This window comes from Balaenoptera ricei, chromosome 15 (genome assembly GCF_028023285.1).
Source record: "Balaenoptera ricei isolate mBalRic1 chromosome 15, mBalRic1.hap2, whole genome shotgun sequence".
In the NCBI taxonomy this organism is placed as follows: domain Eukaryota; kingdom Metazoa; phylum Chordata; class Mammalia; order Artiodactyla; family Balaenopteridae; genus Balaenoptera; species Balaenoptera ricei.
In genome coordinates, this window is record NC_082653.1 from 49889702 (window position 1) to 49906737 (window position 17036).

General features: G+C 46.0%; 1 protein-coding gene across 2 annotated transcripts in view; it reads right to left on the reverse strand.

Annotated features, from left to right (window-relative positions):
• Positions 1–3938: 3938 nt before the first annotated feature.
• The window catches only part of PCSK2 (proprotein convertase subtilisin/kexin type 2), a 212884-nt gene continuing 199786 nt past the window's right edge, over positions 3939–17036 (reverse strand). For both annotated transcript variants that reach the window (XM_059896782.1, XM_059896781.1), the window contains 2 exons: positions 10767–10994; positions 3939–4485 (listed from right to left, as the gene is read on the reverse strand). In XM_059896782.1, coding sequence (XP_059752765.1) covers positions 3999–4485; positions 10767–10994 — 715 coding nt within the window. In that variant the 3' untranslated portion in view covers positions 3939–3998. The remainder of the gene's footprint in view (positions 4486–10766; positions 10995–17036) is intronic.

A 17036-nucleotide genomic window follows, 5' to 3' on the forward strand; every position in this document is an offset into this window, starting at 1 on the left:
TTGTAAGTGACAATAAAAATGACACATAGTAGTAACTCTATAAGAATGATCAGTTTTTTAACTTAATCTTTGGGAAATCATTCTTTGAACTTAAGTATTGAAAAGAAGCCTTCAGTCTGTCACAAGATCAGACTGGACTTTACACCTTTCAGTATGTGTTTTCAGCCTTTGGCTCTCTTAAGATTTTACAGTAGTGTATCACAGGATAAAACTGAAAATTGTTTTTACAATGAACTATGATAAATATATTTGTATTTTATTAATAACTATCAAGATTTGCTAGAACTGCATGTGGTCTCATGGGTAGAGCTGGTTTGTGATACTCTTCATGGTACCGTCCTGTGAGGAGAGGCTGCCATGTGAATCAGTACCTAAGAATATGTTTTTTCTTTTTTGAAAGAGATCAGTTCTTTTTAATAAACTCCTCCACAAGTCACAGGATTTGCAAAGTTGGTAAAGTACCATGTTCCATTTCACCTGGAAGCATGCTTAATTTTGTGACTACTAAATACAGTTCTGGATCAGGAAAGTTATAGCAAAATAAGTACCCTCTTGACACTGAACAGACACTGAAGTCAAGCTGTGGTGTTGATGCAGGGGTATGCTTTCATTACATAGTTTATGTTATAAATACATCCCCAGTTACTCTTCCCTTACATTTTCCACTCAGTTTACTTTCTTTACATAAGAATATGTTTTAAAGTGGCATCAAGTTCTCTCTGTGGTAGAGACCCCAGTGCTCACCAAGTATCCCACTAGTTGTCCTATAATCTCTCAGTTGCTTCCTGTGTAGGCAGGGTCATTGACCAGTACTGGCCAGTGCACGGTCGGTCAAGTGACATGTGTGTCTCCTTCAGAGTGAACAAATCTTCATGGGTTCTTTTCTCCTGCCTGCCGACTGTCGCAGCCTCATGTTGTGATGATAAACCTAAGGTTGAAGGTTGAAGCAGCTTGAATCCCTGGGTCACTGAATGGAGATCTGTGGCCTTGGGGAGTCACCCAGATCGTCCGTGAAATTTGTGTAAATCATAAATAAACCTTTGTTGTGTTAAACCTCTGAGATCTGGGGGCTGTTCATTACTGCAGTATAACTTAGTCTAGCCTGGTGAATATATTCTAGAATAGTGTTTCTGAAAGATCTTTGACTGTGACCCCAGTAAGAAATGTATTTTACATTGTGAGCCAATACACACACTCAGACACACATACACACACACATTTCTGAAAAAAAAATCTCAGGAAACAATAGTTATCATTAATATGCATGATGTATTCTATTCTATTCCAAAAGGCTGGTTTTAACTCCCTAAATTTATTTTACAACTACTAATGGGGTGTAACCTGAGTTTGAAAAATGCTGCTATAGATCATAATTCGGGTATGATTTATTTGCTAATTATAAATCTTTCATGAATATTTATGAAAGCAAGTTTTTTAGATCTCTCTTTGGCAACTTTTAATTATCTGCTCCCAGAATGGATGGAAGTGTTTTTATGTAATACATATCACATCCCACGTAATTTCTGGAAGGTAATGTTTTATTGTTGAATCTCCTAATTTACATCATGTACTTTTAAATTTACTTATAAAATTTTGTCACAGGGAATAACAATGTTAACTTGATTAATTATTATCCACTTATTTTCATTTTTAAAATAAATGACTATAAATAACTATCTCTTGCATTAGAATCAGGATGTCATAAAAACCTCACTAGGTAGACATATTTTAGTGTTAATACTGGTGTAAAACATGAAATAGAGGCCAAATATTTTTAAATAGCACTATATATATTTTTATGTACTGTATACTCATATCAAAACTTGCCATTTCTATTAAGAAGCTGATAAGTTACTCTCTAATTTCACAAATTATACCATAACTGTGAAAATATGGACAACTATTTTATATCTGTGCTGCTATATAAGACACTTAATGTTTATACAGAGAGGTGCAAGATTACAGAGGTGAAGTAATGGGAGTTGACGAACATTTCACCTGAATTTCCACCAGCCTTTTTCTTCAGCCAGAATCATCTTGATACCCTCTGAATATTCTTTTAGAGATGAATGTGGTGTCTGTTTCTTCAATAAATACACATACACACATTTTATGTATATGTGTGTATATACAGTTATACAAGTGTATATAAAGATATATACACATATATACACACGTGTATATAGTCTACATATGTATATATATTTCTGTGTGCACTTATACACACATGCACACATAACGTCCTTTGGTTTATTTTCAGACTGTTAATGTGAAATGAAATTTTGATGATTTCCATTTATTTTTTCTTTAAGTCTAAACTGGTTTAAAAAGACCTTTGCAACATGTAATAAATTTCTTTTAAAAATCATAAATAGTATTACATTGTAAAGCATTCTATAGAGAAGGTCATATGGTGTTAGAGAAGACAGAAATTCATGCCAACGTGGGGGGAAAAAGAAAGAAAATGGGTTTTCCAGACTTTTCCCTTCAAGTTGCCACCTTCAGGGGATGGAACCTCCTGCTCTTGTGTTGCTGGCTTTAAGGAAAGGAACTCCAGGCTGAGCTACCCGCTCCCATGGGAAGAGAGAAGTGTGGACAGAAGTGGTTGATCAGTTCTTTGGAATCAAATCAAACTAACACATCGTTTCGTGGGAGCGGGTGGGCATTGGGATTGGTGATGAGGAGCCAATCCTCGAATAGGAAAACAAAGTGACAGCTGCTCAGAAAGCATTTCTATTTGGTGATGAGATGGGGTCTCTGGGGGTTGACTGGGGAAGAGGGTGTGTCACCTTTGGATTACATGTAAACCCCCCTCCTGACAGCTTAGCTGCCGAGATGGTAACTGAATGCTTCCGTACAGAGGGCTCCTCCTGCTTCCTTCAGGCCTCAGGTCACCGGGGGAATGAGCTGGCTTTTCCCCTCTTCAGCAGAAGGGACTCCATACAAAGGGAGGGTCCATGTGAGATGGCTGGCCCCCTCGCCCTTCACACACCTCTTCTGGAACAGAGGCCGTTTCCCCAACTCATCGGAGAAATCACAACATGCAGAAGGTGTTTCCCTCTAGTCATGCGCTTTGGAAATCAAAGCCCAAGCGGAAAGCTCTCGAAAACACTCGGCTTACCTCTCACTTCCATCAGATTAGGAAGCCCCAGAGTGACTGCAGAAAAGGAACATTCCTGTGTTAAAAACCACTAAGCTACTCTTTCCCAGAAGTGTTGCCATCCTGCCTTGCCTTTCTTCTTTTGGATAGCTATGGGAGGAACCCCAGAAAATTGGGGCTGGGATGAAGGCTACACACACAGGGTAATTTGGGCATCTCTAGCAGAGTTTACCATCACTCAGAGCAGCAGCTGGTAAAGGGCAGCCGGGCTACTGAGATTTTACACGTATCACGCCGGCCGAGTGAGACTAGCCACGACGTGGGCGTTGGTGGTAAGATTTCCAACCTTCATGCTTTCTGACTCTCTCTTCCCCATCTGGTAATTAGGGCACCTTTCAATTCACGCCACCTTCATTTACGTCCCTGAAAAATCTTGCTAAAAGTCAAAACATCTTTCCCCAAAGGATTTACAGCATCTGTGCTTTAAGAGACTCAGAGCTCACCTCTGTCATAATCTTGGATTCTCCTTTTAAGTAACAGGTCCTCAGCTGAGACCGTGAATAAACGTCCTTGGAGTCACCGTGCCTGGCTTTTTAAATGCATTCTCTTCTATGAAAGAAACCGAGGGGAAAGCTGTCCCAGGTTTGTTGGCAAGATATCACCTATCTGAATGACAGAAATAAAGAACTTCGAGTCACAAATAGGACAGAGGTGTTGGTGGGAACACTGTATTTGGGGCACAGAATAAAAAAGGTGGCTTCCATGGTAATGAAAATAATCACTGACAGTGAGCGAAGCTTCGGAGCAAGAAGTTGGACTCGCTTGTGTGGGGGGGAGGTTCGCTGCTAGGTGCCCGGCGGGGGCGGCGGGCTGGCGCTGGGGAGAGGGTGCCGAGGGGCTAGTTCTCGCCCAGGATGCTCTTCAGGCTTCTCTCCACCGCTTCGTCCAGCTCTTCCTCCAGCTCCTCCTTCTTGGACATGGCCAGCTTGGACTGGTAATCCCGCACCACCTGGTCGATGTACGGGGCGCTCTGTGTACCATGCAGCATCAGCGTCCACTCCTTCAGCACCCCCTTCTGGGGCGCGCTCCCCACGAAGCCCAGCTCCAGGGTCCAGGTCCCCCGGGCGTCTTCCCCCCAGGTGTGGGTGGTCATGAAAGGCCACTTGTCGAAGCCCACCTTGGCGTCGTCGTCCCGCGGCCGCCGGCTCAGCAGGATGGACTTGGTGCCCATGGGGGACGTCATGTTGATGTTCAGGTCCCCTCGCCTGGTCGCGTTGACCGTGACGACAGCTTGCACGTGCTCCAGGTAGCGGACGAAGTTCTCCTTCCCCTCGCAGGCGGCGGTGGTGAGCGTCAGCACCAGCTTGCCGGTGGGCGGTATTTTCCTGAGGGCAGAGGGGAGGAGACTGTGAGGGCTGGGCACACCCTCCCAGGGGCTCTGGAGGCAGCTCCGGGGAGCGGGGAGACCAGGGGCCCTGGGCTGAATTCTTTTTTTTTTTTTTTTTTTAGGTAGCTGAAAATTTTATTAGAAAATTAAAATTTAGAACTATACAGTAGGGACTTCCTTGGTGGCACAGTGGTTAAGAATCCGCCTGCAAATACAGGGGACACGGGTTCGAGCCCCGGTCCAGGAAGATTCCACATGCCACGGAGCAACTAAGCCTGTGCGCCACAACTAGTGAGCCTGTGCTCTAGAGCCCATGAGCCACAACTACTGAGCCCATGTGCCACAACTGTGGAAGCCCTTGCGCCTAGAGCCTGTGCTCCACAACAAGGGAAGCCACCACAACGAGAAGCCCACGCACTGCAATGAAGAGTAGCCCCCACTCGCTGCAACTAGAGAAAGCCTGCGCACAGCAACAAAGACCCAACGCAGCCAAAAATAAATAAATAAATAACTTTATATAAAAAAACCCAACTATACAGTAGGTTCGCATTAGTTACCTATCTTATACATAGTATCAATAGTGTATATGTGTCAATCCCAATCTGCCAATTCCTCCCACCCTCTTCCTTCCCTATTGGTGTCCATACATTTGTTCTCTCTGTCTGTGTCTCTATTTCTGCTTTACAAATAAGATCATCGGAGGAATGGATAAAGATGTGGCACATATATACAATGCAATATTACTCAGCCATAAAAAGGAACGAAATCCAGGGTTAACTCTTACACTTGCTGTGTGAGCCTGAGCAAGTCACCCACACTCTCGGAACCAACTGTGTGTGGACGGGCCAGGCAGCAGATGCTGTGGACCCCGTTCCCGCTTCTCCTAAGTCACTGCTGGGTTTGCCTGCAGCTGAGGCTACTGTGGACCCTGACTGCATCCACCACGGGTATCAGCTACTCCCAGCTTTTCTCCTGGAGCCTTTTCCTGCCTCCTGGGAGCGTCCTCAGCCTGCGTGCAGGCTGGCCCCAAAGTGTCAGGGATTTAAGCCCACAGGGAAAGACCCGTACCAGCGACTGATGGAAGGTGGTGAGTACATACACCTGGCTTCCTCGTTCCCGGTGGGGACAACTCAGTGTTGCCCAGGGTGGCAAGATGCCGGTCAATCGAGCATCAATGCATCTTTATTGGATTGCTTCCTCTTCCCCTCCTACAGCTGCACCTCCTCACTTGTTTCCTGAGATCATCTCTCAAAAAATTGTCAGTACCCAAGTCCCATCAGGGTCTACTTTTGGGACAACCCAGACTGAGACAGGAGCTCATATACTTTTCTTTTAAAGTACTCACTACCTTGATAAGGAGAAATTATTGCTAGTGTGATTGTTATCACTATCATAAAAAAGCTGAAATTGGGTTAATTAATCCTAGTGAAGAACAGTCCTGTGACAGATCAGGGGAATTTGGGAGTCTCTTCGGTCACAGAGTTGGAGCCCCACGGATGGTCAGTCTAAGATTCCTCAGCTGTCTTTCCATATAACTGATCTCCTTTCTGGAAGTGGCCTCCTTTGGAGGTGAGATGCTCAAAGGTTCTTGCACTAGAAACATAATACAGGAAACTACATTTGAGGAGTGCATAGTATAATGGAAGGACTCCAGACTTCGGGAATAAACCTATTTGGGTTAGAATTCTGCTTCTATGCTTAGTGGTCAGGAGAGCTTGGGAAATTTTTTCAAATACTTGAAGTCTCATTGTCATTGTGGGTGGGTTTAAATAAGACCATGTAGGAAAACACTGGGCACAGTGCCTGGACCATGATACTAGCTCCCTTTCTCCGGCCCTTTGTCTTTGTTAATGTCCTCCCTGGACATGGCTTTTATTTTGGAGCATAAAATGCTGTGTATTTTTAAAAAATTTTTATTTATCTTATTTATTTTTGGCTGCGTTGGGTCTTCGTTGCTGCATGTGGGCTTTTCTCTAGCTGCGGTGAGCAGGGGCTACTCTTCGTTGCGGTGCGTGGGCTTCTCATTGCGGTGGCTTCTCTTGTTGCGGAGCACAGACTCTAGGCACATGGGCTTTGGTAGTTGTGGCTCACGGGCTATAGAGTGCAGGCTCAGTAGTTGTGGCGCACGGGCTTTGTTGCTCCATGGCACGTGGGATCTTCCCAGGCCAGGGCTCGAACCCGTGTCCCCTGCATTGGCAGGCAGATTCTTAACCACTGCACCACCAGGGAAGCCCATGGTGTGTATTTTTAAATACACATCTTGTAGAATACATCTACAAAAAGATGCTGGCCATACACCCAGCTCAGAGCCAAGCCTTGGTTCTACGTTGCCCTTGGAACCAAGGCAATGAACCTGGGAGGGCTTGCTGGAGCTCCCCTGCAGCTCATTGATAAAGGCAATACTTTCCCAAGGAACTTAAAAATATACACATAAACAGTCTCATGGACCGTGTGTGCTCTGCGTGGACTCTGGCCACGGAGATCCAGTGATGGTGCAGGGGCGGGGGGTCCCCAGCACCAGGCTCTGGGGAAATCATCCAATTTGGTGGAAAGCAGGCATTAGGCCGACTTTGGAGATGTGAGTACGGCAAGCCACTACCTGGACCTCTCAAAGAAGATGCCACTTACTCAGAACAGGGTCAGAAACATAACAGGTGAGCTGATAAATGATTAATGATCACATGGGCTCCAGCCCCTGGGCAGAAAGCTACATGGGTAGACTAAAGGTCCAGTTGCGGGTAAGGAATTTGAACTTTCTGAGCTCATTTTCCTTACCTGTACAATGGGGATATGACTTCCTACCTTGAAGAGTTACTGTGAAGATAAATATAGACACACACTCATATACATTGTACATTTACAAATGTCTAGACCAGTGCTGGCCAACAGCACTACCAATTCCTGCAAGGACGAAAATGTTCTGTATCTGTGCTAATACAGTAGCCACTGGCCACATGTGGCTTTTGGGCACTCGAAATGTGACAGGTATGAGTGAGGAACTGAATTTTTAATTAATTAAATTTAATTTTAGTGATCAATTTAAATTTATTTAATTTCACTAAATAGCCACACGTGGCTAGTTGCTTCTGTTTTGTATAGCACAGATCTAATTGTTGAGAAAATAATTGGAATTTTGCCATCCACCTGGGCAGGTTGGCGTGGGAACAAGCACACACACCTGTTAGGATTCACAAATTGTCCTAGAAGCCTTGGGGTTGTGGTGTGTGCCAGGATCAGAGGCCCCTCCAGGGCCCCCTGGGCCCCCGGGAGTCTGGCTTGTTTAGCGCCTGGGGGACCTGCCGGCTCCCCAAACTCCCATCCCCACCTGCCCACTGAGGGCGTGGGGCCCTGGGGAGAGGACATTCAACTGCACTCTTCTTGGAATGTTAAGTCACTTTGAAATTGACTTGAATTGTGAATTCCAGAGGCAGCAAGCTTGGCAGAGAAAAGAGAACACCACCCCCTCTCACAGGCGACCTGGCGTCGGTCGGTCGGTCGGGAGAGCCGGGGAGCAGCTCTCGTGGATGTTTCTTACCCTCTTGTTGCTGCTTTGAATGTTCTGACTTTCCTCCAGTGCCATATATTGCTTTTAGAAGAAAAGGAATACAACTCATTCTTATTTTAAAAGAACAGAGACAGGTGTTCAGGAAAAGTCAGTTTATCAGAAGGTTGCAGTAGGAGGTGGTTGTTCGCGGAACCAAAGAGGCTCTTCAGAGACTCTGATCTAGCCACACAGCCACGTTTGGGAACACACTCGCTGCTGAAAATGCGGCACCCATCAGAAGGTGTGAGCTCTCTGAACTTTCAGAAATAAGCACAGAAGCCTGGGGCTCAAGTCCTATAAAGACAAACATGGCTTATATCTTTGTCTTACTGCATGTTGGTGCAAAATGAGGGCTCAGTGACTTTGTGCCTAGAAATAGGCGTTGCTTCCCAGGGGGCCCTTGGAATGCCCTTTGGGTTCTCAATCCTCAGCCGTATGATAAAAACAGTTATGAAGCTGTAGTTGTTTTGCTAGAATAATAATAGTAACAATGGCAGCTGCCCTTTCCCGAGTCTCTAAAACGCCTGCCATGTGGTAGTCACTGAAGAACACTCAACAGGGGTCACTCGATGTTTGCTCTTCCCCATGTCACAGTGTCAGGTGGGCATTAACCCACACAGAAGACACTGCAGCTCAGAAGTGACCAGTCCACAGCCACCCGGCCAGCACGGTGTGGCCGAGCACACCCTCTGCTCTCTCTACTATGTGGCTTCAGGCATTCAGATCAGGCTTTAACGTTGATCTGCAAATTCACTTAAAATCCAGAGTTCGCCACAGTCTTCAAGGAGCTGAGTGAACAGGGGACGGTGGAAGTGGCCTGCGCCTGACAGCGTGCTCTGGGGACACGCTGGCCGATGGGGCGGCCTGGGCTTCCTCTGCTCACGGTCCTTGGCTGGTCCAGCACAGATGCTCACAGCCCGTTCCATTTTTCCCTTTTATTTTAGTCAAGCATCCTTTACAGACTCTCCCGATAAAATCTCTTTAGAAAATTGCTTTTCGAATTGACTGCTTCTCTGGGAAGATGAGTGCTGAGGAAACGCATAACCCTGATGGTTGCCACTCACCCGCTCAGAGGCCGTTTCTGTGCAGCCCTGCATAGAAAGTGGCAGCTGTCAAGCCTGCAGACCCCTGCAGACCCCGTCCCAGCCCCTGAGAAGTTGGATTCCTGGTGATAAGGCTTCCTCTGCCAGAGGCATAAGCTGGCCTGGGCATTGCCCTCAGGACCCCCTGCCCAGCCTCTGAGTTCTTCCATGAGCACATCTGCCCCAGACCTCACTCACCTGCATCTGAGAACAATTCAGGTGTGGGTGGATGAGGGGACACAGAGCCCTTCCAACAAGGCTGCCTGCCCCCTGCACCTGAATCTCCCTGGCTGGTCTGGTGGTCCTATTGCCACCGTGTAGACATCTTCCTTGTGCCCAGGTGATGCTGGCTAAATGTTCATTCATTTATTCATTCCACAAATATTGATCCCTTGACCACTAAGTTCCAGGTGCTGTTCTAGGCCCTGAGGACACACCAGCAAACGAGACAGACTAGGTCCCTGTCCTCCTGGAGCCCAGCTGAGTTAGTGCTGAAATAGTTCTCGAGTTTCCTTTCATTAAAATAATGCTGCTGAGACCACCCACAAATCTCAGTCTTCTGGACCTTACCCCAAACCTTAGAAATCAGAACCTCTGTGGGGTGGGGCGTTGACATACGTATTTTCACACACCAACCAAGAAATTCCTCTATACTTTAAATTTTAAAAATTGCTGTCACAGTATATGTGTACATGTGTGTTTTGTTTGGAATAAAATTGTCTCAACTAACAGAAGGTCATTTGTGGAAGGTAAATTCTCAACGGATTTGCATAAAAACCTGTAAGAAATATGTTTTCTATATAGACAAGAACATCTACAGATATTGTGAAATAAATTTAACCTAGTGAATCAACTGAAATATAATAAAAGACTTTTCCAGATTAAAAAAAAAATAATGCTGCTGACATTGGATAAGTTCCCAGTTAGTTGTGAGCCATTGAGACGGTCACATCTCAGGGCCTCAGATTCCTTAACTAAAATGAGGCGTCAGACAGCCTATTTCCAGTGTTGCCTCTGGCTCCAAATTCCAACCTGTACCTGGATTATGACAGAATGTTCAGTGCACTCGGAATTGGGAGAGAAACGGTCATTCATCTCGGCATACGTTCCGCGTCTCCCTCCCTCCTCCGCCCCCCAGAAGCACAGGGCGTGAGGATCAACAGAGACCCATTGTGCTTGTCCAGGGCAATTGCGGAGAACAAGGTCTGATATCAAGGTGAACCTCGACTAAGCAGGCCCCAGCGCCCGTTCCTCTAAATACTGCAACCGTGCCACCTTCCTGTTAATCTCGAATGTAGCCAGGATGCAACTAACTGTACATCCTGCGCTGGTCACACTGCCCATGGTCCCCAACTGCTGTGGCCCAGCGTCCGCAAAGGTGCAGACGCTGTAAGTCTTCCCCTTGGCAATCCCTCTTTGTAAATCTCTCCCTCTTTGCAATAAGGGAAAGAAGTTCCAGGCCCCAGGGCTTTGTAGACTGGATACTTTGGAGTTGTGCAACACTGCAGCTCTGCCTGGAAGCTGGTTGTCCCTGAATCAAATCCAGTGCGTCTCGGGATGACGCAGAGAGGGAATCTGTTATGGTCACCAGTGCAGTGGCACCATCTCTGGGTATTTTCCACAAACAGCAGTAGAACTGCTGCCCCCACTTACTCAGGGTCCTGCACGGAGCCTCCCACACAGTGGAACCTCTCGGGCACAGTTTTCCAGTCTTTGGCCATTTTCACCATGGCGCCTGCATCAAGCACCCCGTAGCCAAAGAGGTGATTAAACTCCAAGCCGACCCCGTTCCTCCGCCACTGATGGACCTCGTCATGAAGCTGGTTCCGTTTGGAGGTGAGCACGGTCAGATGCTGCATGTCTCTCCAGGTCAGACCCAGGCTGGGTACCGGAGGCAGAGTGTTTGAGAGCAAGGGCGGGGGAAGAGGGGGGAGAGAGAGGGAGAGAGACACAATGACTAAGGTAGGACATAGATCCCTGGTAAGATGTTGAGACATCTATGAACCCACAAGTCAAGGGAGGATTTCCATGCACTACTGAGAATATAGGTATAGATATATGTCAATTAAAAATATCTTGCCTTTCTTACTTAAACACATTTCAATTGCGATATCTAACACACACTGGAATGGCTAAAATGAAAAAGACTGACAATACCAAGTGTTGACAAAGATGTGGAGCAACTGGGTACTTTGGTGATGGAAGTGTAAGTTATTGCAAACACTTTGGAAAATGGTTTGGCTCTATCTTCAAATGTTGCCCATGTGCTTAAGCTATGGCCCAGAAGTTCCATTTTTAGGTATGTATCCAACAAAAATGTGTGTACGTATTCACCAGACATATACGTATTGGAATGTTCATAGGCCTAAATTATGAAGTCCTCAAATGCCCATCCACAGTAAAGTGAATAAACCAATTGAGGTGTGTTTATAGGAGGTGGAACGCTGCACTGCAATGAGAATGAACTATAGCTACTCAGAATAACAGGGATCTCACAATTGTGTGAATCTCACAATAAGAATTCTGACCGAAAGAAGCCAGACACAGAGGAGAACATACTGTATGGTTCCATTTGTTTAAAGTATAAAAAGAGGCACAATGAATTTGTGCTGTCAGAAGCCAGGTTAGTGGTTGGTCTTGGGGTGGCAGTGCCTGTAAGGGACACAGGGGGCTGCTGGGTGCTGACAGAGTTCTGTTTCTTGATCTGGGTGTTGGCTATGCAGGAGTGTTCCATGTGGGGACATGAACTGTCAGTTCTTCAAGGGCAGAGACAACAGCTTCAGCATATTTGTCTCCCAGTGCCCAGGACAGCCCTCGGCACACTCTTCGTTCAGCAAATAGACAAGTTTGCTTGCAGACTTGTCTTTGGAAATTAATGTCCAATAGTCTGTGCTATTGACATTAGTGTCAATGTCTGTGCTTTTCAAAGTGTAAGTCATGACCCGTTTGTGGGCTAGGAGGTCAACTGATTGCACAGGCTATGTATCTTGGCTGCACAGTAAAACTGTCTGGTGGGGACATTTAAAACCCCTCTGCTCAGGCCACATCTCAGACTATTTAAATCAGAATCTCTGGGAGTGGGACCCAGGCTTTGGAGATTGTTAACACTTGCCAGGTCATTCCAGTAGACAGCTGAGGTTGAGAACCAGAGATTTAATGGATGGGGCTATCACAAGTGGAATAGAACAGAAAAGAATAACAGTGTGCACGTAATATGGGAAACTCTGTGTGTGTGTGTGTGTTTGCACGCACTTGTGTGTGTGGTATTGTGGTATGTGTTTGGGTTGCAATGCAAAATTAATTTCTCACTGAGAGTCACGGTCACAAAAGTTGGAAAACCCTGCACTACGGTTCTCCTTAGAATCAAATGATTCAAAGAACACCATCACTCATTTGATAAAATCTCAACACAGGCAGCATTCATTGGTTCAAAGCTTCAAAACAGAGTCAAAAGATGATAGTGATTCATATGTTCTTGAAATGCAGACCTTCAAGTTCTTTTCCCATTTAGGTTTGTACATAATATTGAGCAGAGGGAAGTCCAGGAAGACCTTCAGCTATTAAAGAGAAAGTTTCAAGGAAGGTCCATGCTTATTTGACAAATGTAGGAACATATCTTGGACATATGCTCCCCTGGACATATGGACCAGGTGAACAGTGTGAAATTTCCTGAAGTTGATTATGGCCAAAAGCTCAGTGTTTTGCTGGAATAGGATTCTGAATTCATTTAACTCAAAAGTGTTGATAAACAAGGATATGGTGACCTCAAGGTGATCCAAGGGCTGGCTGGCAGGTGGAGCATCTCTCATCTTTGCTAGGGTTTCTGCTGCAAAAATGAGCCATGCTTCTAACCCCACTAGACGTTTCTCCACGGATTTATTCTCATCGGGTCCATAAGAGAGAAAGAATGTGTTAGAACAAGGATGTTCTACTTCTAAAATAAATCAGAGGGGGCTCCATACTCCAATGTCACTGAATTTGTGACACCATTTGAACAACCATTTGCTTATGTCTGAAAAGTAAAACAGAGTCCCTCTTATTTCCCCATTCTGAGCAACTTCTGAATTGACCGAAGATACTATTGCGTAAAATAATTATTTCATCAACGTGCTTTAGGCTTTAATCCTACCATAGCAGCTCAAGGATTGTAGGTGATACTTATTAAATAATAAAAAATAAATTTACAGAATATCTACAATATAAAAGTCACTGTGTTCAGTGCTACAGGACAAGGAACATGACATTTTCTCAAATATTTTATATAATAGCTGGGAAAGTAAGACAGATATATGGAAAGGTATCGTGTCCAGGCTCCGCACTAGTTCCGGGCAGGTCGTAGGAAGGTCCCTGCCCTCTCAGAGACTACAGCCCGGGGGACAGACAGACAACTCAATATTTTAAAAGGTGGGGGGCTGTCATGCCAGGGGAGCCAACAGTGGAACCCTGAGTTATCCCAGCCAGGGAGTCTCACAGACTGTGGTCCTGCATCAGAACCTCATGGGGACTCGTGACAGATATGGATTCTTGGCCTCAACCTCAGGTCTCTGGAATCGGCCTCCTGGAGGCTGTGGGTCTGAGGATGTGCACTCAAGACAGAGCGCAGGTGATGCTTCTGCACACGGGGTTTGAGAACACGGGTCTGAGATGGCGGTTCACAACCTCGTCTGCACATGTGAACCAACGTGAACACAATGACGAAGTCAGACAGGATTCAGAGATGCTGATCCCATGGGCCTGTCCAAGCATCTGCCAAAGGCTCCAGCAAACCTGCTCGGGGTGGGGGGTGGGGGGGATGGTGGTTCCTAACTTCCTGGAGGCACTGGGGGTGCTTGTTAAAACTGCAGCTTCTGGGGACTCTGAGTCTGTGGACCTGGCATGGGCTTGGGTATCTGTTCTTAGCAAGCACTCCAGGGATTCTGATCAGCGGCAGATTTGAGAAACTCTGGTCCAGGGGGTCAGCAAGGGTCTCTCAGGAAGCAGTATTTTTAGCTAAGGTCAAAGGGACGAGTGGGAATGACTGAGTAAACACAGGGAAGGGGAGTTCCTAGGCAGAGAAGGTTCTGGAAGGAAGGATCTAGAGGCGGGAGAAGGCACGTATCAGCACAGGAGGTTGGGAGCCCTGCGTGAGTCAGGGAGGTAGAGCCAGGAACAGAGGCGGAGAGGATGACACAGTAGAACGTAGAGACTTTATCTTAGTGACAGACAGGAAGGGCAGAGAGACCCGTGATCCGATCTCCAGAAACATCACCAGGGAGAAGGAATCAAGACATGGGATTGGAAAGCAGGACCACACTAGTCAGCGGATGCTGCAGGAACCTGGCCCACGAACAAGCGACCACGAGGAACGAGCCGGGAGCTGTAACAAGGCCATGTGCGAGGAACCCGCCGTGAACTATCAGTGAAAACGGTGACATCTGTGCAGCTGGCAGGGCACCTATTGGCTGGGTCCAATCGCTCATAGGACCCTGTGATGTTCCGGGGTAAACGTTCAGCTGTCAGCAGACTGGTCCTAGGCCACTTGGGATGGGCCATCTGCCTCTTGGTTCAGAGAGAACGTCCCCGGAAGTCAAAGCCAAACCCAGGACTTCTAGATAAGATGTGAGGACAGGCCAGGGCTCCAAGGAGAGAGGTCACTCAGGGCCTGGCCAAGGTGGCAGCCATCTTGAGCAAGAGAGTGTGGGATCTTGGAAAAACCAGTGTGAAGCCCAGGGAGAGACTGGCCCCGCATGGCTGGAAGAGGAATCTTGCACCAAGGAGACCTCAGGATGGGCTGTTTCCTGAGCCTCTAAAGCTGGTCCTGGCAAGTGAGTTTTTGCCTATGAATGATCCATAGAACCGTATCTCCTACAGAGCCCTGCACTTACGGTTGGGTTGGTGTACTAACTTCCCACTGGTGCAAAATAGTGACCTCTTTTTTCTTTTTTTTTTTTTGAGTTCCCTATTTGTGAGGATTACCCCCTGAAAGACCATTGTTTTTCAGAGTTCTTCTATTTATGGTATCAAATTCTCTGGAACCCAATTCACATTTTCCTCCTGATAATCAAGACAGCAAAGGGAATTTAAGGAGAGAACAGCTACAAAACTACATTTCCCATCCTCCCTTGCAGTCTGGGGTGGCCATGTGACAGTTCTGGCCAATAAGAAATAAGTCCCTGGGTGATTTTTTGAAAAACTTTTAAACAGGGATCACTCAGCTGGTGGATTTCTTTTTTCCCTTTGCTTTTCCCCTCTTCCTGCCTGGCATGTAAACATGATGGCTGGAGCTCCCATGGCATCTAGATAACATGAAGGTGTAGAAGAACAGAAATCTAGAGACAGAGTCCCCGATTCTCAGTGGCCACTCTGCACTTGCCCAGGGTCCTCACCTCTGTATTATCTTCTGCATGACAGAAAAATAAACTCCTTCATAAGAAACTTATTAAATTAAATTAATATTCTATTTTAAATATATTGTTATTATGCTATTAAGAAAAAAAAAGAAAAGAAAAGAAAAATAAACTCCTGTCTCGGTTTAGCTGTTGTTTTTGGATTCCCTGTTTTCAGTCTAATACAGGCACCTAGTCAGAGGCAGGGTCCGATGTTCATATTCCGCAAACGGCACCTGAGTGCTAGGTTCACAGAGCCCTTGCCGTACTTCTGGATGCCACACCCTCCAGGCCACAGACCAGCGCGGGGCTGGCTGCTCTTGTAGTCCCTGAAAAAGGCATTGAAAAGACAGATTCCTGGGTCATTCATCCCTACGGATGTGATTCAGTGACTTTTGGCTGAGTCTTGGGAATCTATCATTTTCAAAACTCCCCAGTGCTCAACTTCACTAGTTATCAGGGAAATAAAAATTAAAACTACAGTGCAATTCCATGGAATACCCACAAGAATGGCTAAAGTGTAGAAGACAGATAATAGCAAATGTTGGCAAGGATGTGGAACAGCTGTAACTCTCATACACTGCTGGAGGGAGTGTCAGCAAGTGCACCAACTCTGGAAAACTGCTAGACCTGCACCTATGTATACCTCATGACCCAGCTTTTTGACTCCCTAATATACATCAAACAGAAATGCGTCCACACCTTCACCAAAAGACATGTACAAGAATGCTCACAGCAATGTTACTCACAATAGCCCCAGTGTGGAAACAACCCAAATATCCACTTAAACAATGGAGTAATATTCAACAACAAGTATGAACCACCTATAAGCACACACAGCAGCATGGAGGAATCTCTCAGACATAATCTTGAACCAAAGAGTACATACTGAGACTTAGGTAGTGGTCTGTTTCCTGATTTGGGTGCTGGTTACATGGATCTGTTAACTTTACAAGAAGTCTTTGAGCTGTACCTAATATTTGCGCACTTTTCTCTGTATCTAGCAGACTTTGATAGAGCTCGCATGAAAAAATCCATCCCTTGGAAGGTCAGTTTTGGAAACACTGTTCTAGTTCAGTATATGGGCCGCTTTACTATGGATGGTTCTCCTGGGTCACAAGTTTGCCTCTTTTGACATCTACCCCTCAAACCCAGCTCAGCCCTCTTGAACCACCCAGAAAGACTGGGGTCATGGAGAGAACCCCAAATATCTGAAGGCAGCAGTAACACCCCACTAAAGAAATTCTCTGGAATTTCTCTAATATCGGTCTCACTGGGAAATGTGAGCAATGTTCCCGACAACTCAAGAAGGCATTTTCAAGCATTTGGCAGAAAAGCGTTTTATGAGATTAAACAACAAGGTGATGACTGGTCAGGACAGAGGCGTGGTTTCCCTTTGTCCCCTGGAGCCATGGGGGTGGTCATTCTCCCTCTTCCATGGTCCCGATGGGAATGCATTTGTTTACTGTATTCAAGTTGCTTTGGAAAAGCTTTCTTATTGGACCTCTGGGTGGGAAACAGCCCTCGACTGCTGCCACATATGTCACCAAGGACTCCC